Raw genomic sequence first — 24356 nt, forward strand, 5'->3', positions numbered from 1 at the left:
CTTTAGAGTTCTTCACGCTTCTTCTACAACAAAGTATCTGCACTTGCGCCTCATAACATAATTTCCCCCACGTGGAATTGGCCTTTATTAGAAGAAAACCAAATTTGTAGTGCTGTCTTTCGTTAATATATTTCGTAAGCATACAAAATGGATGCGCAGCCATTGTTCCCATCGTTTCAAAATGCAATAACGTGCTTTCGAGTGCGGCGTGCTTGTAGTTCTATATTTAAACGCCAGGCTGTGTGCCAGACGACGTGGTTTGAAACTATACTAACAGATGGCGCGCAGATCGATTTCCTGTAATTTCCGTGCTTCAGAATTGCCAACACACTGTTTCGGAGAACGAACCATGGTTTACTTAACTGGCAGTTACTTTCACATTGAAAAACCCGGTGCTGGTTAAGACTGGCTGTTATCTCCAACTGGCAATTAGTTAACAGAAAGATTAACAGGACATTGAAAAACTGGCCCTAAGGGCACCATGAAACGAAAAAGTTTGGGAACCACTGTCATATGCAATGGAAAATATGTGCAGATATATATATAGTATTACCACAGACAAAGGTAACAGGCAGACATTCATCTCAGGCTGCAAACTTCTGCAATCTTAAACTTCTGCAAGAAGTTCGAATATCCTCCGCTTGGAGGTGCCAGCTTTCACTTCTGGTCAAACTTGCAAATTTCAAGCAACTGGGGAATGTGACGTGACGGGAGGCACGAGTGCGATACTTGTGTTTGCAAAGACGCTGTCCCACAGGGCATGGCATTGAAGAAAGAAACTCATCGGTAAGGGGGGAGATTGTCATTTCCATCCATTGCATTCGGCTATTTTCTTTTCATTCAAAAGGTTAGATGGAAAATTTACCACCACTGATACGTTTATGGAAGTTGTACTCACACTGTCATGTACTTGCAGCTTGCCAGTTTGGTGTCATGCATGCGTGTCTGTAACATATTAAATTAGTAGAACAATTTACACGCAAGAACACTAAATATACTCCTGCAAGACGTGTGCCATGACATTGTTAGTAAGAAGATATAATAATAAGAACTACATAATGATTCGATCATTTCCAAACCAAAAATATATTTCTAGTTTTGTTATTGAATTTTACAGCACGTATATTAGTAGTTTTCATCATTGTTGAGCCAGTCTGGTAAAATTTATCGAACCTCTCTGGCGACAATGGCACTTTTTGTTAGGAGTTATGTGCCTTGCGTTAGCACTAAGAATTTACACACATCAAATATTGAAGAAGAATAGCGATATCCTCATATGGCCGCAAGGTTAGAGTTTTTTTCTACTTCTTTTTAAGTTCACTTTATGCACAAAAAGGGTACTCGGGACTGGACCTACAGTTTAAAGTGGGATCTGATTCGCTTTGTACCTCCATCAGGCATAACTGTAGAATATAAAACACTTTATAGGCACTGTCAACTAATTAATCATTAGTCGTAACAAAATATCGACTAATTAGCCAGAAAAAAATAGTCTGGTAAATCTTCCACTAATATTAGTCAAATTAGATGTTTGACTAATTCCACATATTCGTTGCAGATTTCATGCCAATTTTTTAGAAGCATTACATAAAGCTTCTTTAAATATATATATATATATATATTCTTCAGGCTACTTAAAACTTACTTATTACGATGTAAGCTGCCTTCGGTGTATTATTGAGATGCAATGAATACTTGAGAATACAATAGAATTTATTTTTTAAAAAATGGGCGCACATAATTTCTTTACGACACTATATCGGTCTGAAAAAATAAACTAAAGCACGAGTTGTTATTTATTTGTGTATGATAGTCCAAATGTCACACTAAGAAAATTTACTGGAGGGTTGTGAAATACGGACCTTAAAACATTAATTCCCTGTGTCCCCAAAGATCATGCGTAGATACAATTGGTTTAGTTATCTGACGTGCCAATGAAACGATTACGAGATGAAGGGTTATAATCCATTTTCTGTGCTAGACGAAGTATGATATGTTTTCACAGTGGTAAGCTTTTTCTACCAAGAAAAAAATAAACTATCCTTGCCCCTTCCCCCAATTTTGGCACCCAATCCCGCAACTGTTTACCAATATCACTGACCAACCATGATAATCCTATGTATAGAAAGTAATCTATTTTTAAATTAAATTAGGTGCACTAGCAATGATACTTATAATGAAAAACATCTCTGAATACCCAAGAAAAATAGCATTTTTTTTTGCATCGCGACTGCAGTTTGAACAAACTTGGGACAGGGATTTAAAACAGAGGACTGTTTAGACTAAATTCTGGACAACTGGTAGACTTGCATCAATGGTTACAAAAATAAAATTACCAAATATTGCAGAGTCCTGAAGCCTCCCTCTCTCTCACAGCAAACAACTCATTCATATACGGAAGGACAAAATCTAATTTCTTGCAAAATGTGAAAAATCTTCAATGTTATTTTGGTAGGTTTTTACAGCTTCAAATTAAAACATTTCATAGCTCGATGATCTAAATGGCCACATTGACCCTTCCCTTGAATTCGTGGCTGGATGTGGGTGTTCTTTGTTAGTGTCCATTGACCAATTTTATAATCATCACTCATCCTCATCGTCGTGATAAATGAAATAAAGTACAAATTCCAATACTAGGGGCTTCAGCTGAGCCTTTTCAAGTAATAATCACTTCCCGGTACGAAAACAAAGGTTATAAGAAACAGGCTTATAAAATATGGTTATTTTGTGGAGTTCACTCGATATCGGGACATAGCGGTAATAACACATTGAGAACTATTTGCCACAAGTTTCTGTAATGACGTATCCTCTATATTTCTTTATTATTTTCTCATTTAACGTCCCTTTTCTGTCTCTGTAGGCTAACTGGGACGATGAGCATACATTGTGATTAGAGAAACTTAATGAGGGAAAAATTACAATGAAACACCCATGTCCAGCCAGGATTCGAACCCGGAGCCATCAGTGGTGAGAATGTGAATTGACCGCTCAATGCGCATAGCCACCGAATTTGCCGGGAAATTTGTACACCAGGGGATGGGGGTTGTGGAGCCTAAATTTTAGTATTTGCCTCACAAACATAACGCATGCTTATTTTAAATTTAATTAATTTTCCCTTAACTTGCATGTGAGCTGGTGGATTTTAAACTATATTCATACATTGGACAGGACTTTTAAGTTGAAGAATATTTTCATTTAACTTTCTCTCCTATAGTTTACGTTGAATTTTATATCTAACACAATATTAACTTTAAAAATCTTTCAAATTCAGACTCGCTAAACTTTATAACTGTTGTTAATAATAATAATAATTTGAAATGAAGGGTGCTGATTTCCAGACAACACTGGTGGCATGAAAAACACGTCCGGAACGGTCGCCATAGCAACGGCGGACTTTAGTTTGCAGAACAAATTCCCTACTTTCACTCCATATGGCTACCATTGGCAGCCGGTTGTGGGTGAGATATTTCACCACCAATATCAGCAGTTAAGAAACAAAATGGTAGCGCTTATACTACATCAATGTAAAGATGAGATTCAGAAGATTACATAGTAGATAAAACACATGTTGCTTGCAGGTGACGAGTTAAAGAAGAAATGAAGAAACAAATGCAGGTATTTTCCAAGAAAGTGACCGGAATTTACGAGTTCTTCGATTTAGCTACCATATGCTTGCTGGCGTGTAAAGGAACGTGAAGTTACAAGGCTTTTTGCATTGTTGTTTCCTGAATGCCCAGTAGCCTAGTGCAATGGCAGGAAACATGCTTAATATTTGCAATCATACGTGAAGCAATAAGACATATCTGGACAAAAGCTGAAACGGCATCCACATATGAATAGAAGGACAACTATTGCTACTATTAATAATAACAATAAAAATGTATTAAGGTAACAATGGTATAATATAAGTTTGTCTGCCTGTCTCTTACGTCAGCCATTTCAGGAAATTAGGTTCCCATTTACATCTTAAAGAAATGGCACTTACCAAAATATGATATTTTTCTAAATTTTCGGAAAAACTGAATAATCATAACTCGTAAATAAGCGAATTCTAACCGGATATATTTACATCCATATATAGATTATCAAGAATTGACATAACAATGTTATTGTTTCTAAGTGGTTTTATTTATTATGGCACAGAACTGACAATGGTAACTGACAGAAAATACATGTTTGGGCTATGTATTAAATGTCTAGAATTGGTCAAGTTTCAGATATCCAGTTCTGGATATCCAATAGACATCCCATGGATATCTAATGGATATCCATGGATCTGATGTCGACATTGTGGATATCCCTGGGAGATTTGTGCTGTATGGGTAATTCTCCTGTAGAAGCTTATCTTCTCGTTTCTAGGAAATTCACCACTCTTCCAAGGTATACATATCGTTTTGGGCATGGGGGGTCTATCCAGTGAAAGATTAAACATGTCATACACCTGCCACCTTGAATTGCACACATAAGTTAGGAGAAATTTTAGTCCTAAAGTTTGTTGTGTCTTGTGTGACCTCTCACATAAAACTAATTTTTGAAATTTTGTAACTGTGAGACCTTTTATTCCTTGAATTAAATGGTAGAATGTGAAAACAACCTTGTTACTGCATTTTACACTTTTTTTAATTCAGCTCTTTATTTTTTTTTTAAGAAAAGTATTTTTGAGGGGATTTCCCCCCTTTCCCTCTCCTTATGTACGCCGAATGTGCATAAATTATATATCGTCTGAATCTGTGATTCATTCTGCGTACAACAGTATATCTTTCATATCTCTAGGGCATTTAGTTTCTGAGCTATAGTCATTTCAAGGTACCGCTGCATTTTGAAGCTTGAATCAGTGGCGTGCCCACCATTCCTTTTGGGGGTACAACTCAAGTTACATTGGTCATACGACAATGATGCAAATATTTTTCTGTTTCTTACATGCCAGCGATAATTTTTATGTGCATTTTGAACTTTTCATATCCTTTTTTTTTGGGGGGGGGGGGGCGAAACCCCAGTTTTTTTAAAAAAGTATGTTTTAAGGGGATTTCCCCTCTTTCCTCCTCCATATATACGCCGAATTTGCATAAATTTCATATAGTCTGAACCTCTGGTTCATTCCGCGTACAACAGTATATCACTCATCTCTCTAGGGCAATTAGTCTCCGATCTACACTCATTTAATTGAAACTCTGCATTTTGATCAAAATCGGCTCCGGACCGTGAGGCTTACTTGTGAAAATGGCCTTGGGACTCAAAAGGTTAAGGTGGCCTTCTTTCGAGAGGGACAACAGGGAGGATACACGAAATTTACATGTTTTGTGTGTGAGTGGGAAAGTATGGCCAGATACAAACATTGGAATACTGTATGTTAGCCTGAAAGAGAGGAACTGAAACCAGAATCCAGAAATGCTACAAAAGCGAGTCTTTTAGCCTGAAAGAGAGGAACTGAAACCAGGATCCAGAAATGCTACAAAAGCGAATCTTTTAGCCTGAAAGAGAGGAACTGAAACCAGGATCCAGAAATGCTACAAAAGCGAGTCTTGTAGACTGTCAGAAAATTCTCCTGCCCCCATTACACATAAAACTTGGAATTATGAAACAGTTTGTAAAGGCACTAGGCAAAAGTGGCCCATGTTTCCAATACCTATTCATGAAATTTCCTTCATTATCACAAGCTAAAGTCAGGGAGGGTGTGTTCGATGGACCGCAAATTCATAAGCTGATGATTGATGACTATTTCAATTGAAGATGCATGGGAAGCATTCAAAGAAGTTGTGAAGAAGTTTCTTGGTTATGTGAAGAATCCACTATACAAAGATATTTTGAGAAATACGTACGTTGGACAAGTTCAAAGTGAGATGTGAGAAGTAAACGTGGAGCAGACATTAGCAGTGATCATAATCATCTTATGGTAGCCAATTTTAGGGTAAAAATTATGGCCACAAAAGAGAAATTCAATAAACAAAGCACAAACTTTGAGATTGGAAAACTACAGAACAATAGTGTAAAACAGGACTTCAAGTTGCAACTTCAAATACAAAATAAAGGTTAAAAGATTAAAAATCAGTAACTTACGTGTGTGAGCATGAGATTTATCAAACTACGTTTCGAAGGTTATACTACCTCCTTCTTCAGGTTGAAACGATGTTTTCAGACACCCGACATGGTGCCTCGTCGAGAAAGTGATAGTTGAGGATTTAGGTTAAAATGGTATAGGAAAGACACTTTCTAAAAAAAGAATGTAAAATACACATACTAAAACTGCACAATACTCTAAAAAAACAAAAGAACGTTCAAAGCTGATGACGATGAACTGCCGATCGGTGCTCGGGGTAGGCGAATGCACGGTGTCAGCTCATACCTGGAGAAGGAAAACTCCTCCTCCACCCCCCCCCCCCCCCCGGTCTATCCTCAACCGGGGCTCGTGAGTCACCAATCCAAGGAGAATTCAGTTTTCACCTCGGCGGCTTTCCTAACCTCAGGGGTAACATGGAAGCCCATCTCGTCTCTACTTCCGGCGGCTTTATCCCATTTTTTAAAAAAGTTTATCCAGCCGTCTTCCAAAACCCTGAAAACATCGTTTCAACCTGAAGAAGGAGGTAGTATAACCTTCGAAACGTAGTTTGATAAATCTCATGCTCACACACGTAAGTTACTGATTTTTAATCTTTTAACCTTTATTTTGTATTTAATTGTGAGCAATCAGCACATTACCAGTATGCAACTTCAAAACAAATATAAAGAACTAGGGGAGCTGGATGGTGATGAGGTGGAACAACACTAGGAAAATATGAAAAATACATTTACAATGGTATCAAAAGAAGTTTTAGGATATAGAAACCCTAAGAAAAAGAACTTTAGAGGAAACTTGGAGGAAAATAGAAGAAAGGAAACACAAGAAGAATATAGGAAAAAGGATCATGAAGTGAAATATAGTGAGAGAGCTGACCCTAGAAAATGGACCAGCGAGTTAGCTGGGAAGGCAGAAAAAGCAGTAAATGAGGGAAATATGATAGAAGTATACCAAATTACAAAGATCTTGTCTCAAAAGAAAATCATACGGAATCGCCCAGTTAGAAATAAAGATAAGGATACGAATAAGGAAAATCAGCTCAATAAATGGAAAGAATATTTTTCAGAAGTATTAAACCAAGCCATATAACAGACAGAAGATTTACTTCAAATACCGGAAGAAATGCCAGAATATGAAATAGACGATGAAATAACTACTGAAGAACCAACAAAAGAAAAAATTAAAAAAAGCACTGAGAGAAAAAAAAAGTGGTAAAGCACCTGGAACTGATAACATTCCACCAGAAATTGTTAAGGAAGACATGGAGATGACAATAGAATAGAAATATTACAACCACTTTTTGCAAAAATATGGAAAACAAAATCAATACCAGAAAATTGGAAAAGAGGTTTACTAGTAAAAATACCTAAGAAGGGAGATATTACCAACTGCAATAACTGGAGAGGCATAACACTACTTTGAGTTCCTAGCAAAGTTCTAACTAGAATTATTTTAAAGGGTGGGTTGAGAAAAAGATCCGGAGAGAACAAGCCGGCTTTCGAAGCAACCATTCCTGTATAGATCAGATAAATACACTGCGTATTATTATAGAACAGAGTATGGAATACTTCTCTAATCTGTACCTTATATTTGTGGACTTCCAGAAAGCATTTGACTGTAAATAGAATGAAAATGTGGACAATTAGAAAGTTGTTCTGGAACATTCTAGCAGCAGACAAGGTTAGAAGAAGAACAGCAGCCATACTGAAGAAATAAATTGAAAAACAAGGAAAAGTAGATAATTTGAGTCAAAACGAAAGGGAAGGGATGAAGAAAATCAAGAAAAGAAGTGATGTCGTGATAGAGCAGGCAGATAAAGGAGGAGCAATTGTGGTGATGGAAAGAGAATGGTACGAGAGGAAGTATGAAGACCTAAAAGAGAACGGATATGAGGAGATTTGTGGAACAGAAGAAGAACAAACTATAAGAGAAAAGGTCATACAAGACTGTAGGAGGAGAGGATTCAAGAAATGCATAAAGGAGACAGGAAGACTACCACGTTTGAAAGGCTTTCCAAAGATACACAAAGAGGAGATAAAGTTGAGCCCTGTAATGGACTGCAGAAACAATATTTTGGAACCCTTTGAAAATAAATTAAAGGAAGTTATTGAAGTGTTAGTAACACAGCAAGAAAGCACAGCAGTTAAGAACAGTGACCAAGTAGTGGACCTCATAAAAGGACTTAAGTTAAATGAGATGAAGACGACAATGTTTAGCTTAGACGTGAAAAGTATGTTCCCGAGCATCAAGAGGGGACACGTTTTGAACATTGTTAAAAAGAGAATGAGAGAAGAAATTATAGGAGAATGGGATAGTGAAAGGGTAGTGAAGGTGCTGGAAACCATTTGGAATAACGGTTACAGCATAATGGGGGATAAACTAATTTTAATGAGTGAAGGACTGAATATAGGTTCTAGCCTAAGCCCAGCATTGGCTGAATTGGTTATGAATGAATGGGAAAAGAAAGTGATAGAAAAAGGAGGTGACAAAATAATTTTGTTTTGCAGATAAGTGGACGATTGTTTTGGCATATGGAATGGAACAAAGAGGCAGCTCGACATTCTTGCCAAAGAAATACAAGATGAAGAAAGAGGGATTTTATTGGAACTTGAAATAGAAGAAGAAGGCAAGTTAAGCTACCTTGATATATTGATGAAAAGGAAGAGAGGAGAAGAAATTGAAACCGCTTGGCATCAGAAGAAGTGTGCAGCAGGGGTATTCTGCCACACAAGAAGTGATGTAAGTGAGGTGACAAAAAGAAATTTTATAAAGAATATGCAGGACAGAATCAAGAAAATATGCACGAAAGAATGTGAAAAAGAAGGCAAAATAAATAGCCTATGGAAACAGCTGGAAAAGAATGGCTATGAGAAGGAGGATCGACTGGACATAAACAGAAGAAGGAAGAAAAGTGGCAGGGGAAAATTGGAAGAGAAAGAAAAAGGTTTGGAATAAAGAGTATCGGGACGACCACAGAAAAGATATGTAAAGTGCTTAGGAAAGCGGGCATTAAAACTTACAGGAAGGGAGGGAGAAGTATCTTAAGAATAGTGAAGAATGCAAACAAGAATAAGGACAAACAGAGAAGAGGAAGAGGAAGGAATTATCTACGAAGTGAAATGTAAAGAATGTCAGAGTGTGTACATAGGAGAAACGAAAAAAGAGGTTGAAAGACAGGTTGAAACAACATAGGGATGATGTACAACTTAAGAGAGAGAGAAATTAGATATTTAAACACACGAGAGAAACAGGACATGGCATAGAGTATGATGAGGCTAAGCAGATAGGAAGGGAGAAGAGAATACTAGTGAGAAAATGGAAGGAGACCAAGGAAATAGAGAAGAAAGGTGAAGAAGACACTGAACTGGAATGGGGGACTGAAGTTAAACAAAGAATGGAAGAAGGTGTTAGAAAGAGTGAAAAGTACAAGAGAGAAAGAGGAGAGAAGGAAAAAGAGCGTGAGATAAAGAGTCCAACCACACTCTAGATGGAAGTAAATATGTTTAGCCTTTTTAGGTGAAAGTACAATTGACAAGGGAAAGCTACCTGCTAGAATGTTCCAGAACAACTTTCTAATAGTCTGGAGGGGAGTAATGTTTGTGTATGTATATATATATATATATCGTCCTGTTTTTGTACCTTGTTACATTTGTACTTTGTGCAGAGTCTGAAGAAGACCTTGCTAGAAGGTTGAAACGTTACATTTAGTTTATGTTTTATAATGAAATAAATTACTGCCTTGGTCAGCATATTTAGTTTTTTATATCATGGAAATGGTGCTATAAATGTAGAACAAGAAAAACATGGTAAAATCAACTTCCTGGACATCACCATCAGCCGTGCACTTAACAAATTCACAACCACTGTCTACAGAAAACCGGATGCAGGCAACCAGTACATACATGCTCTCTCTAGCCATCCCCCCAAGCAAAAAGCCAATGTGTGGCTAAACTTTTATCGAAGAGCCTTCTACTACTGTTGCAGAGAAGAGGATCTACGAGAGGAGATAGCCACCATCACTGAAATAGCCCTGAAACATGGCTACACTGAAGCACAACTTTCCACTTGGCGCAGTAAAGTGGAAATACAGGCCAGACACCCTAACCAACCACAATCAACCCATCCACAAGCAACCCAGCCACTATCAACTTCCAGCAGCCAATATAAATGGTTTGCCTTCCCACCACCCCCCACCGCATATCCAAAGCCCTTCTCCCATATGGCATCAAAATAGCACACAAACCCAATTCCAAAATACCTGATAAACTGAACAAGCACAAACTGTACTTCCTCTCCCCCCTTTGATAACCCAGGTGTATACGATGCAGTGTGTGAATGCAAGGCACATTACATTAGCAGGTCCATCAGATCTGTCAATGAAAGAATCCAACAGCACCTAGCAGATGCGAAAAAAAGCCCAACCCACTACTGGTCTTGCTAAACATATCAAATACAATAGCCATAAAATTCAAAAGGTTCAAGTCAAATACAGAGCCCGCACACTTGTAGACACCAAAATAAAGGAAACGCACACGCCAAAAACAGCTTCGCGGATAAAAGTGAGTACTAGTTTCTTCGTATTTATATACTACCTCATCTCTCTTTTCCCAATTATGAAGAGTCTTATATTCAGAAAACACACGTTCCACTACGCAAGATACAAGTGGAGTGTATTTTAGGGCAACAAAGTCGGACACATCAATTTCCAGATCATCCACACGTTGTCCATTTGTATGCAGAATTTTGCAAACTTGCACCATTGTTGCATACCCACTGTTCCTTTTCAATACTTCATCCAAGTTCTGTACATACACAGGATCTTCAACCTGGGCGAGGGTCTCTTTAAAGTCTTCTATAATTTTGATGCTTGTTTTAAGTTGTAACCCTTTGTTTTCTAATCGACGAATGGAATCTTTCAGGCAAGACGTACTTGCCACATTTCATACAATCCAGGAAAAAGGAAAGAAGAAACGAGAAGCAAGGAGAAGAAAAATAAATACGGTATATGCTTGGTGTTGGTTGTGGGTACAAAAATATGCACATCAACTTATTTTCATAAAAATATGCACCTGTATATGCAAAAATGCATAATTATCCAAGCCCTAGTAATTACTGTATGCTCAAAAAAAAGAGAACACAGTTCTTGTGCATTTTTACTATGAGATTGATATGTTGAGATACTTTATATATCCATCAGAGGCAGAACGAAAAATGCATTTATCATTTAATTATTAACCTTTCACATACTGTAAATTCTGAATCTTATGTACGAGGGAAGTTCCGAAAGTTCGTGGATTGGCAACACTGCACTAATTCTGTGTAAGTCGAGTCTGTGATTGTTGCATGTGAAGATAGCCTGTGGTGTGCTTTGTTAATGTACGAGTGAACCAATGTGCAGCTGGTTGTTTGCTCGCTATAAAAATCGAACTGCAGAGTATATTATAATGGCGGATGAGAATGATATACCGATAATTACCAGACAAAGGATTGCTATTGAATTTTGTGTGATGTTACGCAAAAGTGGTGGAAGCATTTTAAGGACGGTAAAAGCAATGTGCAGGATAAGGCAAAAAGTGGGCATCCATCAACATCAATACATGATGAGAACATCAGTACATGATGAGAACATTGTGAAGTTAATGTGGATTTTGTTTTTTTGATATCCATGGAATAGTACTGCAGCATTAGGTTCCAAGTAATCAAACTGTAAATAGAGATTATGCTAATGTCTTGCAAGTGCATTTGAAGGGTGCAATTCACAATAAAAAGACGTGAACTGCTTCATGAGAATGGTTTCTCCTGCAGGATAACGCTAAGCCACATGTGGCATGGCAAGCTATGGCAGCTTTGGAGAAAATTGGTGGGCAGTCTAGACAATCCTCCATACAACCCAGACCTTGAACCCTGCGATTTCTGGCCGTTTCCAACAATTAAGAAAGTTACGCGGAACGAAGTTTAGCATGGACCAGGAAGTGAAAGCTGTCACATCAACTACCTTACACAGACTCCCAGAAAATGGTCTGCAACATGTGTTTGAGAAGCTAACGCATCGCTGGAATCTGTGTATAGTGTGTGAAGGGTGCTATTTCGAAAAGGAAACTCACACCAAGCCTTGTACTGACTGACTCCGAATAGTGATCTCGGTCCATGAACTTTCGCAACAACCCTCGTAATTATAAGCCCGATAAAATTTGAGGCTTACAGTTCTGAATATCACTGTGAGAGGACATCTTTAACATCAACACTAAAATTAAAAACTACAATACTTACAGGTGAATATATCATGTGACCAAATGACATGAAATATAAAGATACAGAATATATATCTGCAAGTACTCAAATCATGTTAGCATTCAGTTTATATCGATAAAATTAATGCAATTACTTACGTGCCATCCATGCTATACTTCCGTCCTTTTGGGCAATCACATTTCTTTGAATCACATCTGTTATGCCGATGTAACAATTCTTGAAATGCATTTGGTTCCAATTCCCATGAAGCATCTCTGCAAATGTGAAAAAAATATATATCTGTAAAAGTAACAAGGAACAAACATATACAGTGGTAACCAGATTTTTACATTCCAAGATTTTATATTTTTCTGCATTATACATTCAATCTTGATGGCCCTAACATAACAAAATATTATAAAAGATTCCTCGATTTTTTTCAGCTTTGTCCCCTGAAAAACGTAAAATCGAGGTTTCACTGTAACTATAACACTTTGAACCAACACCCATACAGATACTCTTACCTTTGTCCACTCATACCAGGAAGGGTGGCTACTATGGGATCTTGATAAAATTCAAGTATAATTCATGGTTTTCAAGATGAACTTTCCAAAAATTCAAGGGGGAACAAGATGTTTTTTTCCTGTTTCAACCTTACGTATTACCGCCTCTCACCACTCACACATAGACATACACAAATACATTAACAATATAAAGGGTCTGTGTGATTTCAATGTATCCAAAAATTCTAATTTAATTCAATTAAACGGTTATACACCTAGGTATATAATTTAAGGTGCGGAGTTCACATTTGCCTTTTCACATACTCAGACTCGAAATAAATCTGCAAACACAAGTCACAAATGTTGTGAGATATACTAATCTACTAAAAAATTGTTAACTGTATAAGAATTTCAAACTGCAAATTTACCTAATCAACTTTCAAGATATCTTGCAATAATCTCCAGTCTGCCATAGATTGTTCTGAAAAGGACACTAACATAGAAAAGGAATTGAGAGAATTCTGTTTTATTTTATTTTCCTTCCTCGATAAAAATAAAAGCTAAACTGTCAAAGCCTTGCCTCAGGGCATTCATAAATATGTATAAATTCAATGGAATTGAGATCAATAAAAGTTTCCATTTTTCACAACTACGGAGAAAAATGCACGTAGAATTCACGCTTAATTCCCCGAGACAATAATTCATGCATAATTCCTGGAATTCAAGGGATTCCCGGTGAGTAGCCACCTTGGATACAAATGATTGAACTTGGTAATAACTAGTGTTAGTGTTTTAACAAATACATTGGCATTGGCTCAGTCCTAATTATAATCAGAACTCTATTTGACATGCACCAAGAGAGCCTGATTTAACATACACACAAAATTGGGTCCCATTTCTATGCTCAACCTGTGCCACGATCAACTGTTACGAAAGAAAATAAAGTCTGTTGTACAACGAACGTCTTGAAATGTAAGTCAGCTTTTGATCGTATAATTCATGATTTTCCCTGAGGTTTCCATGAGATTTGTATTTTTTTCAAATTCCCAAGATCTCCAAGTTTTCCGGGTGTGTGCCAACCCTGCTTATATAAAAAAATAATCTAAGGAATACTTACTGTTCAGGAATAAATACACCATATTCCAACATAGCTTTCTGAAATGCTTGCTTGTTGTTACATAGTGGGCATTTAAAAAAGTACCCTGCACTGAGAGCAAGACTCTGAAAGAAAAGGACAAAACACAAATAGTTAAAAAGCACAATAGTAAAATGAAAACAATACTTTTATTAGAAACATTTCTAGCACAGCTATATAATATACAAGAATTGATGTAACACAGTATTTCACAGGAAACAAATTTGACAATTTTGCCAATATTTAAATTATCTGCTCAAGTATGTTTAATATAGTGCTAAGTGATCCAGTTGGTACGGTATGTGACTGCCTTCGTGGTAGAACTGAGTTCGATTCTCTAGGTGGTTGATATCAAGTGGGAATTTTTCACAAATTTATGGCTATGGTATTTAATGTGTTTGGAAAGACCAGTAGTGGGTTGGGCTTTTCTTGCAACCGTTAGGTGCTGTTGGATTCTTTCTTTGACAGATCTGATGGATCTGCCAATGTAATGTGTCTTGCACTCGGATTCTGCATCGTATACAACTAAACAACACAAACGATACTTCCTCTCCCCCCTTGATAACCCAGGTGTGTATGATACAGAGTGCAAGTGCAAGGCACATTACATTGTCAGATCCATCAGGTCTGTCAATGAAAGAATCCAACAGCACCTAACAGATGCAAAAAAAAAAAAAAAAAAAAAAAAAAAAAAAAAAAAAAAAAAGCCCAACCCACTACTGGTCTTGCCAAACACATCAAATACCATAGCCATAAAATTCAAAAGGTACAAGTCAAACACACTGTCCACACACTCGTAGACACCAAAATCAAGGAAACGCATGGCATAATGCACTTCCCGCACAAGCTGAACATCGATAACGGACAGGCACACCACACCTGGATTCTCTCTCCCCCCTACCTTAACAGTTAACACTGGGAAATAGCAGAAGACGACACAGGCGCAGACATACAGGCAACAACAGTGCACCTGGCGGTGCCCGGAGAACTACAAACAAAAGACGCACGCCAAGCAACAGTACAGCGAGTTCCAACGAGGATGGTGGCAGTGGCCACTGAAATTAATAGAACAAAGAAAAAACAGTTTCGCGGATAAAGTGAGTACTAGTTTCCCCATATTTAAGATCAATAATGTGTGTGGAGCTCACCTCTACATCTCCCATTTGCCTTCTTTGCATGGTATACAATGCATTGGAGATACACTTTTCTTTTTTACATTTACCACATGTACATACAGGAAAACCAGATTAATACAATATTGGAGGACACAAAGTACCATTTTATTCCAAGTTTTTTACGTTCCCAGCCAATAAGATAGGATTTTAAATGTATTTGAGTACTGATGCATTGAAATATGGATAATTTTTAATTCGAAGTAGACACCTGCAGAAATCGAAAGGAAAAACTGAATCTGGAGAGCGCTTGGATTTTAACTTGACCTTGACTAGTTTCCTCCTCCTAAGAAGTATCTGACAACTTATGGAAGGCATCTTTTGTTCAATTGTATGCCACGTACTTTCATCAGTGTCATGTGAGAAACACAAGAACGCAGGAATATTTCGGAAAATACAAATACAAATGGGTGGCTCCTGGAAGTCTCACCCGCACATCTAGCTCTGAAATTTGAGTTTCAGCAGTTTTGTAGCTGTAGACTTTGCACAGTCGGCAGCCGACGAGAAGATCGCTGAATGAAGGGTGACGGGGCACAGAGGGAAAGGGAGGGTCCGGTTGATTTGCAGAATTTAGGGGTGGTTGGGGGTGGTCGGGGAGAAGGAAGTCTTGTTTTCTTCTTGGCGGGTCATTGTCAAGCTGACGAGAAGAGTTCTGGCGGAAGAGCACCTCCCCCACGTGAAAGAGTGGAGTCGCCTGGTAGTACGTCACACCTCTTCTGCCAGCGCTCTTCTCGTCAGCTGCCAGCAGCTTTCATGTGATTTGCTCCACATATTGCATCATACTGTTACAGATAATCAAAGGTCAACTAATGAAGGATCATCAACCCATCAATCAACATAAGAGTAAATAAGCAGAGTATGATAAATTAGAAGCACTGTTCTTCGTATCTCCATTGTATTAGTTGGATGAGTAACTGCCTGGTGAAAGAAAAGACCTAAACTGATATCTGCAAGGCTCCCATAATATAAAAAAGTGAGAAGGATGGGGTAAGGAGATTATACAATTCCCACTGAATTTTACACAGAAGTGTTTTTTTTTTCCCCAAACTGAATTGAGTGATTGCTGAGTAGAACATTGCATAGTGTCTCTTTGGTAAACAAAACGATTGCATGTAGCACTGAGTCCAGTCTTGGGCATAACATATTTGGCACATACAGATCACAAATTGTCTTTTTCCATTTTTCAGGGTGGATTACAATGCAAGTTGAAGAAGAGTTACATGCTAGATAGCTAAACTATCCTCTTTCATTCTACAAGTACCGACTTGTTGCAAGTGGTGTGGTTCTTTCTCCTGATAGTATGCTTGGTGGCACTAGTTGAGGAAATTTTTTTGTCCTCTTTTACCTTTGGTGCAGGCATGGCAGTTCCTTCTTTGGCCATGAGCTGAGATTCTGGCACAGTGTATACAGGTTCCTGAACGTGTCATCTGCACCTCTCCGGTGGGTAGCAAGCATTTAGTCACACCTGCATATTTACTCAGATGCCACTTCTTGCAATTGGGTTGGTGTAATAATGCTTGAAAGAGGTTAGGAAAGAGGTTGGTAGGCTATTTTGAGGTTGTATCAGGTTTGAAGATCAGCTCAAGGAACACGATGCAGACTACAGATTTGGAAGGAGGACAGGCCTCACCTGCCACCTCACCATAGATGAGGACCACAAAATAAATTAAGACAAATAGTTATGCAGGCAGGATCTGCTCTGGAGAGACTGACAAAAGAGACATATACAATAGTGACAACCCCCATCGATCTCAAAACCAATCTCAGGGCATTCACTAAAACTTGGCTCTCTTCCATCAGAAAAATGCACACCCACTCACCCCTACCAGGCTCAAAGACCCTAATAATAATAATATGTCTGAATGCACAAGCCAGAATGAGTACCATACCCACCACAACGAAGCAGACAACAGGATTCGGAACCTACTGACATAGCACAAGAATCACAACTCATGACCAGAGAAGGAACTACAATGCCTGCACCAAAGTGGCCAGAGGAAAAAGTACTAGTACCATCAGAGACACAAGAAGGAGAATAAGAAAGCACGCTACCCACAAGCCAGTACATGCGTGATGAAGTTGCCAGAAAAGTGATGAACCTAATGGCGTGGTTCAAAAAAAACTATGTGGAAAAGTGTATAGTGGCTTGATTCGAATACATTATCTCCTCCACATGCATGTCAAATGGATATCTTTAGATATCATGAAATTCAAAGAAGTTTAATTCGAAGGTGACATTCTTTGGTCCCTTGAACTTTGATTTAATGACATTTTTCTGTAGATGAAAAACTTTTATCCTTGCATAATTGTGCACAGAATCAAATTCCCAAATATAATCACTGATTAAAAATTGTGGCTAACATACAGTGCTGGCCACCTGCTTCAACTCTACTTCCACATCTCATTCACAATGGAAGTCCCACAAACAGTTTTCACTGCAAATATAAATACTATACAATGCTTGTTACATTTAAACTACTTTGGTGATCACTGTCACAATCTTCTTGCAGATGAATTGCTTCACAAGCTATCCTATATCCCAATGGAAATTTCTAGTGTAAGCATTGATGCCTTGTTTCACAACATAAAACATGTGATTTTAAAAGAAGTTTTTAAGTCTACTTTAAGCTAAGATGGGCTAATAAGACTAAACTTGCAATTATTAGTTCATATCTCTATGTACAGTGGAACCCCAATTTTATGATCCCAGATTTTCCCACATTATGCATTCAATCTTCATGATCCAAGTTAAGGAATATGGGAACAACTTAAGATGACTACTACCACGTCACCAAATTTTAACTATGTTTACCTAACCTAACCACATGACAATGGTTCGTGGGGCTAGCGCCAATGGTTCGTAACTATTTTGCAATTTCTAGACATTTCAGACAAATTTTAACTTCAGATTCGTCATTAGCAGACCTCAATTAGTAACTATGTCAAATATGAAGAAAATCGGAGAGGGGTCCGGTCATCTTAAGTCACACCGGAATATGTTCTTATAAATTCTTTCTAGATTTTAAGTTTTTTCCTCCCCCCCCTTCCCGGCCCAGAGGAACACCCAAAACAAAAAATACGTTCCACTGTAACCCTTAACATCTGGTATTTCAATTATTTTTCATTTTGAGGTTAATTCATTATTCGACTTAAACACTTCAAGTTATTTTCATTGCCAGCACCATTTTAAACTAACATGTGTGATAAATAACACACCTGAACACAATTACGGTGAAACCAAGCATTCTTCTTGCAACACGGAGCCCACAGTGTTCCTATTGAAGGCTGAGCATGGACCTCCTCGTAACAGATTGAACACAGAGCTCTTTCTTCCCTGGCAGCTAGGTCAAGGATGTTCTGAGGAATTTTTTGCCGTGGGCGGTGTGCAGGACAATATGATCTGAAAATAAACACAATAAAATTACAAATTAACTCTTTGCAAGGCAACATTTTAAAGCACTTATACTGCTTACTGAACCTATTCCTTTACCATCGAGGAAATTTCATTCATTGTCAAATGTCACTCTCATCTCCATTCCCAAAGTGTCTACCATAATAACAAATCTTAAATTCTTGACTTTTTCATGACCTCTTTTTCGTTTTTCTTAACACTTTATTAATATGACCCCTACTTATATAAAACTGGAAATTAGCAATTAAGACAATAGGTGATAGACACAGCCTGGAGCCTGGTAATACAAGACCACATGGTATCTGTCTGGTGGACATTTTTGTCTTTTCGCTGAAATATGCCACTGTGGCTATCAGCTATTGCCTAATATAATAATATTCCAAACTTGCTGTGCCTAACATAATAATATTCAAAACTTCTTGTGAGGAGTGTAAAATATTTATTTAATGGAAAACTCGTATCATAAGGCCAGTTAAGATGAAAACTGAAGTCGTAGTATTTAACAAGAGAATTAGACTTGCTTTATCTATTAATGCATCTGAACTGCATCTGGTAGACTAGCAAGGTTCTGGCATCTAGACTTGCAGGAAGCATAATCTTATGGGGGTTTGTGTTGTAGTCATTTATATATTTGTGATGATTGTCTCTTCATCCATCTTATCTTACCACGATTCATCATCTTCGGTATTAGCCGAAGAGGCAGAAAAGTGAAGTAAAATAAACTATATCAATCAATGAGTCATTGCGAGAGGAAAAAATTCTTGGCCACAAGTATAATTTGACTCTTTATTGACTTAACCTACTTGTTGATTTACTTACTTTTTCTTGACTTTTATGACTTCCTTGACTGGTGACACCCTGATTACTCAGCACAAAAAAAAAGGTCACTCAGTTGTAGGTTGGTTTGTTGGTGTGTGTGTGTGTGTGTGTGTGTGTGTGTGTGTGTGTGTGTGTGTGTGTGTGTGTGTGTGTATATATATATATATATATATAAAGGTAAAGTGCTCCCCTGTGCTTAAAACCACGCCATGAAGGCATATAGGGGGTGTGGGGGTAACGCCCCACACTTTCTTGATCCGGTCATGAGTGGGGGTGATGTGATCAGCATCACACCCCTGACCACCTTTACCCCCCAGGGTTTCCCCCAGGTACGCATGTCATTCGACGCTGGGTGGGTGCCGGGGCCGCTTCCGTTACAAAAGTTCCCGGATTTGAACCAGCCAGGGATCGAACCCGGGACCTTGCGCATGTTACTGCTTTGAAATTTGACACCTGCAGAAAGTAAGTTTGGACTGTCCCAAGGCAGTACGTAGGGAAAGGAAACAAAGTCCTTGGGTCCAGTTTCATTTGATTAGAAACACACACACACAAGAGACAGCCATGACAATCTGAAAATTTCTAGTGTCTGGTGAGTGTTTCCTGTTTCATTCACATCAAGTTTTATTGGTTGCAGGCTGTACCTTCATAGATAAAAGATGGTGTAAAATGAAATTGTGTTGGGAGGGGAGGAAAAAACTTAAAATCTAGTTGCCAGGTTCAGAGTGAAGATAAAAGTTTCAAACTGTACGAGTGTTAGAATGGGTGTGGAGGAAATGAGAGGTGGAAACAGAAGGTGATTGGGATTTGGGTTGGAAAGTTAACGAGTGGAGTTATTCAGGACAGAGAGAGGGAGGCGGTAGGGTTGAACTCATGGCTAATATGTAAGCTCTCTTGGCATTTTCATACCAAGGTTCGTGGAAAGGGTTTTGTGACTTGGTTTGGATGGTGACAGTGAAACCCAGATTTTGGGTGGAGCAGTGGTGAATATTGATTCTGAGGTTGAGAACAGTGGGTGTTTCCACCACATATGTTGCAGGTGAGAATATACTCGTATATGAGGATTGATTTGTGGCAGGTTCCTTTTGGGTAGAGTGTAAATTTGCCTGTGGCAGTGTGGAACTGGAGAATAGGAGAGGTGATCCAAAATTAATATTTTCACGAAGACAAGACTAGGTTTTTATTACTGTACTGAAAAGTAATTTATGGAGCGCCAATCTGTATAATTGGCCCACTTTGTTAGGACAAAAATCGTAATTACTAGGTTCATAAAATGACAAAGAATGATCTTAACTTCAACTGAACTGAATGAAAATGTATCTTTGGGAAATATTCATGTACTATAAATCAAACTAATACCAAAACAATAATACAAATTACAGACCATGCTGGTGAAACTTAATTTTACCTAGTAGTTTCCACCCATACGATGTAGACACCAACAGCATTTATTTAAGTAAATTCCAGATGGACAAATCTTACACAGTCATGAACACTTCTGGGTGTAATAATTATATTAAAAGTAAAAGGAGTCATTACAACCCACAAATGTCCTTGGCTGTACATTCAGATTTATAACTTAAAATTACATATCTTACTTGAATTGTCCAAAGAACTGATGTAGTGAACCATCTTTCCTCCCGCAAGGGAGATGAAATGTTTTCTTGCATTTCTTCACACAACAACCTACAGTGGCACCTGTTCTATGGCAGTAGATGCACGTCTGGAATATAGATTTACAATAAATGTGCATAAGTGCTTTTGTAACATGTAAAATACAGTGAAACCCCGATTTTACATTTTCCCACATTATACCTTCAATATTCATGGTCCCAATAGATTAAAAACAATTTTTTTCTTGATTTTACATTTTCCTGCATTTTAAGTTTTTTCAGCTTGGTCCACTGAAAAACTTAAAATCAAGGTTTCACTGTGTGCACTGAATAAGTTACATATTTTTTAAAATGCATACTGGCGTTTGTTGCATACAAAATATGTTCATTTTAATTCCCATGTAATGAATTAACCATTCAAGCTGACACTTAATTTGTTAAAAAATGCACAAAGAAATAATAAAATTCATAAATAAATTAAACAGTGGTACCTGGATGAACATTTTAACAAAGGCCTTTGACTAAATGTGAGTGACAATATAAAATCTGGGAAGGAAGGGGGAGGGATTCTTAGTATGCGGCAATGGGAACAGAAAATAAAATCATGACTTTTTTACACTGCCTCGAAATAAATTATGATCTGTTACTGCTGCATCCACTGGATATCAATTATTATAAGTAAAGCATTTTTTTAATCTTCCTTTTCTACCTGCCTAGGTTAATCACAACAAAGATGAATGCTGGTTTGAAAATGTACAAATGAAAAGGCCTTCATGTTGAGACTTAAACCCATGCAAATACAGTAACGAGATCACAAGTAGGTCACTCAGATTATCAGATAACAAAATGCTAATTAATTATAAAATAAACAAATGTTATGGTACAATGAAATACTTGCCTGATGGTCAAGATATCTTAAACACAAACTCGGAGTACTGAGGAACTCCAAAAATTTAACAAAATCAAATAAGTAAATGTAAGGAATGTAATTTTTTCCCCTCACAAGACAATATTACTAACAGATATATTAACACTGTTATTGTAGAAACATAAATATATAAGGTTCATGACTACAATTATTTTTTTTCCATTCCAAATTCCTTCTGGTACCAAGTAAATTTACATAAAACATACAGCAAGAAAATTATTTTGCCAATTCTACTCACCAAACGACCACCCCTCTTCAGTTCTTTACGAATATCCTGTGCTAGGAACCCAAGAATGCCTTCTTCATCTTTACCATTCTGTTCTAGTCCACAGGAAAATAACTGAAACATGGAACACTTCGTATTAATTTTCATGTTGCAGGGTATTCATGATAAGATTGATTGATTGATTCGCTTTTGTGCCACTTTTGGCTAATTATGAAGATTGGGATGAGCAATGATATGATGAAACTGATGAATGGACACACACACACATCCATGCCCAGATTGGGATTCGAACCCGGGACCCCAGGTGTAGTAGTATTCACGATAAGAGTTCTGATATACTACCTGGTGAGAGTCTTTGGGGTTGCAAGATTGCAAGGAGAAAATACATTAAAATGTAAATCAAGCAATCGAACAAGTGTTTTTATTTCTAGAGAGGCTTAAAACCAAAGGGAAACTCCCAAGCCTCCACTATGTTTCTGTCTACAATTTAAGGTAAAAGCTTGGCTCAAATCATGCATCCAACTTCTTTACACATCTTACACCTCATACCGCATTTACAATATACATGAAAACATCCTGCAAATTCAGTTTTCTCAGTTCTGAACATAACAATAGTCCCAATAAAGCAATCTCCGTACTGGAGCTGTTCAGGGTACCTACAAACAGGGGTAGACTAAATCAAAAAATTATTCAGGCGTCAGCCTTTTTTCTCCCTAATATGGATGAAGAAAGCAATGAAACTAAGATAAACTACGATATAAACTAAAACATTTAATTTATTAAGTAATACAAGATTGGATTAAAAGTAATTAATTCTTGGATAGGAGTAGCTTTCCTAAAGGCTCAACTGGTAACACATGTATAATTATGGAATTTATTTTAATACATGGCCGTCTCTACCATATTACTGCAATTTTAAAATTTGGGTAGTAAAAGTGCTCCCCTGTGCATAGCACCACGCCATGAAGGCGTATAGGGGGTGTGGGGGTAACGCCCCACACTTTCTTGATCCGGTCATGGAGTGGGGGTGATGTGATCAGCATCACGCCCCTGACCGCCTTTACCCCCCAGGGTTTCCCCCAGGTACCCATGTTATTCAACGCTGGGTGGGTAGTATCGGTGCAAAAAATTTATAATGCCATGGTTATTATTCTGATTTAATGATACATGTGATACAGAAAACACATGAGCTAAGAAACATTAAAAACCACGAACTGTACTACTTATTTATATAAAAAAAAGTAATGGAAATTTCCGTAATTGAACTTGAAATATTAAAAAAAAAATCCCTCGCTAGGTGAAAATTTTCAGGTGCCATAGCGACCAGGCACCCTGGATACCCCTGCTTACAAATATCAATCACATATTCATTCCATCGGAAATGCATCGTGTAAATCTCCATTTCAAGTTTTCAGATTAACATGAGACAAATTGAATAATAAAAACAGCCATCAATGAAGTTTGATATTCAAACTTTCCATGGATATTTAATACAAATTGCACATTTTGCAATAGACTGCTCCTTATGAACATGTGAAATTCAACATTTCTACATCTTATCAATTGGGACGTATTCTTAAGATTAATTATACTTGGGACATGTGACAAAATCTATGCCATTAACCTTTGTCATAACGCAGCCCCTCACAACTGGAAGTCAAGTCTCTACAAACAGTAACTTTTCAGCCCCGCGTTTCTCAAAGGTGTGATGGTGTAAAAAAAATGTAACAGAACTGTCGTTAAGTGATGAAGTTGGTTCAGTTTCATTGCTGAACAACAGGACAGGACATTTATAGGAAGTGAAATGAAATTTATGCAATTCCCTTCAAATAATGATAAGAAAAATTAAACTTTGACACAAAAATTTCTCTTCTACACATCACCAAGACCATCATAATAGACTAAAGTCAATGAAAAAGTTCAATATGCAGCAGCACTGTTATGTTCCTACAATCATACGAAGTCACACTGAAAATCATTATAATTCTTGGAGGAAATACCAACGTATAATGCATGTTTAAGGCACAGGACGAAGCAGTGTGCATTATTTTTAGAGGCAGCCATTTTTTTATACATTAAAATATGGAAAATATAGGCACTGTGTAATTGTCATATAGAAAATAAAAGATACCATATTGACTGAATTTCATCGACTGCTACTCGAAAATGTTGGGACAAGGATTGAGAAAGATAATGTAGTGATTAACACTCTCGTCTTGCAATTAAGAAGTAGAAGGTTCGATTCCCTGTGGAGGCATATTAACA

At 37.6% G+C, this 24356-nt stretch overlaps 1 protein-coding gene across 3 annotated transcripts in view; it reads right to left on the bottom strand.

Moving 5' to 3' along the window:
- LOC145987823 (uncharacterized) overlaps nucleotides 1-24356 on the bottom strand; it is a 125959-nt gene that overhangs the window by 36425 nt on the left and 65178 nt on the right. For all 3 annotated transcript variants that reach the window (XR_014441692.1, XM_083122556.1, XM_083122555.1), the window contains exons 4-8: nucleotides 22104-22205; nucleotides 20923-21047; nucleotides 18313-18496; nucleotides 13907-14010; nucleotides 12445-12561 (exon numbers count right to left, since the gene is read on the bottom strand). Coding sequence is in view for 2 of the 3 variants with exons in the window: in XM_083122556.1 (XP_082978682.1) it covers nucleotides 12445-12561; nucleotides 13907-14010; nucleotides 18313-18496; nucleotides 20923-21047; nucleotides 22104-22205 (632 nt within the window). In the remaining variant the exon portion in view is untranslated. The remainder of the gene's footprint in view (nucleotides 1-12444; nucleotides 12562-13906; nucleotides 14011-18312; nucleotides 18497-20922; nucleotides 21048-22103; nucleotides 22206-24356) is intronic.

This window comes from Lepisma saccharinum, chromosome 5 (genome assembly GCF_977018435.1).
Source record: "Lepisma saccharinum chromosome 5, izLepSacc3.1, whole genome shotgun sequence".
NCBI classification, from domain to species: domain Eukaryota; kingdom Metazoa; phylum Arthropoda; class Insecta; order Zygentoma; family Lepismatidae; genus Lepisma; species Lepisma saccharinum.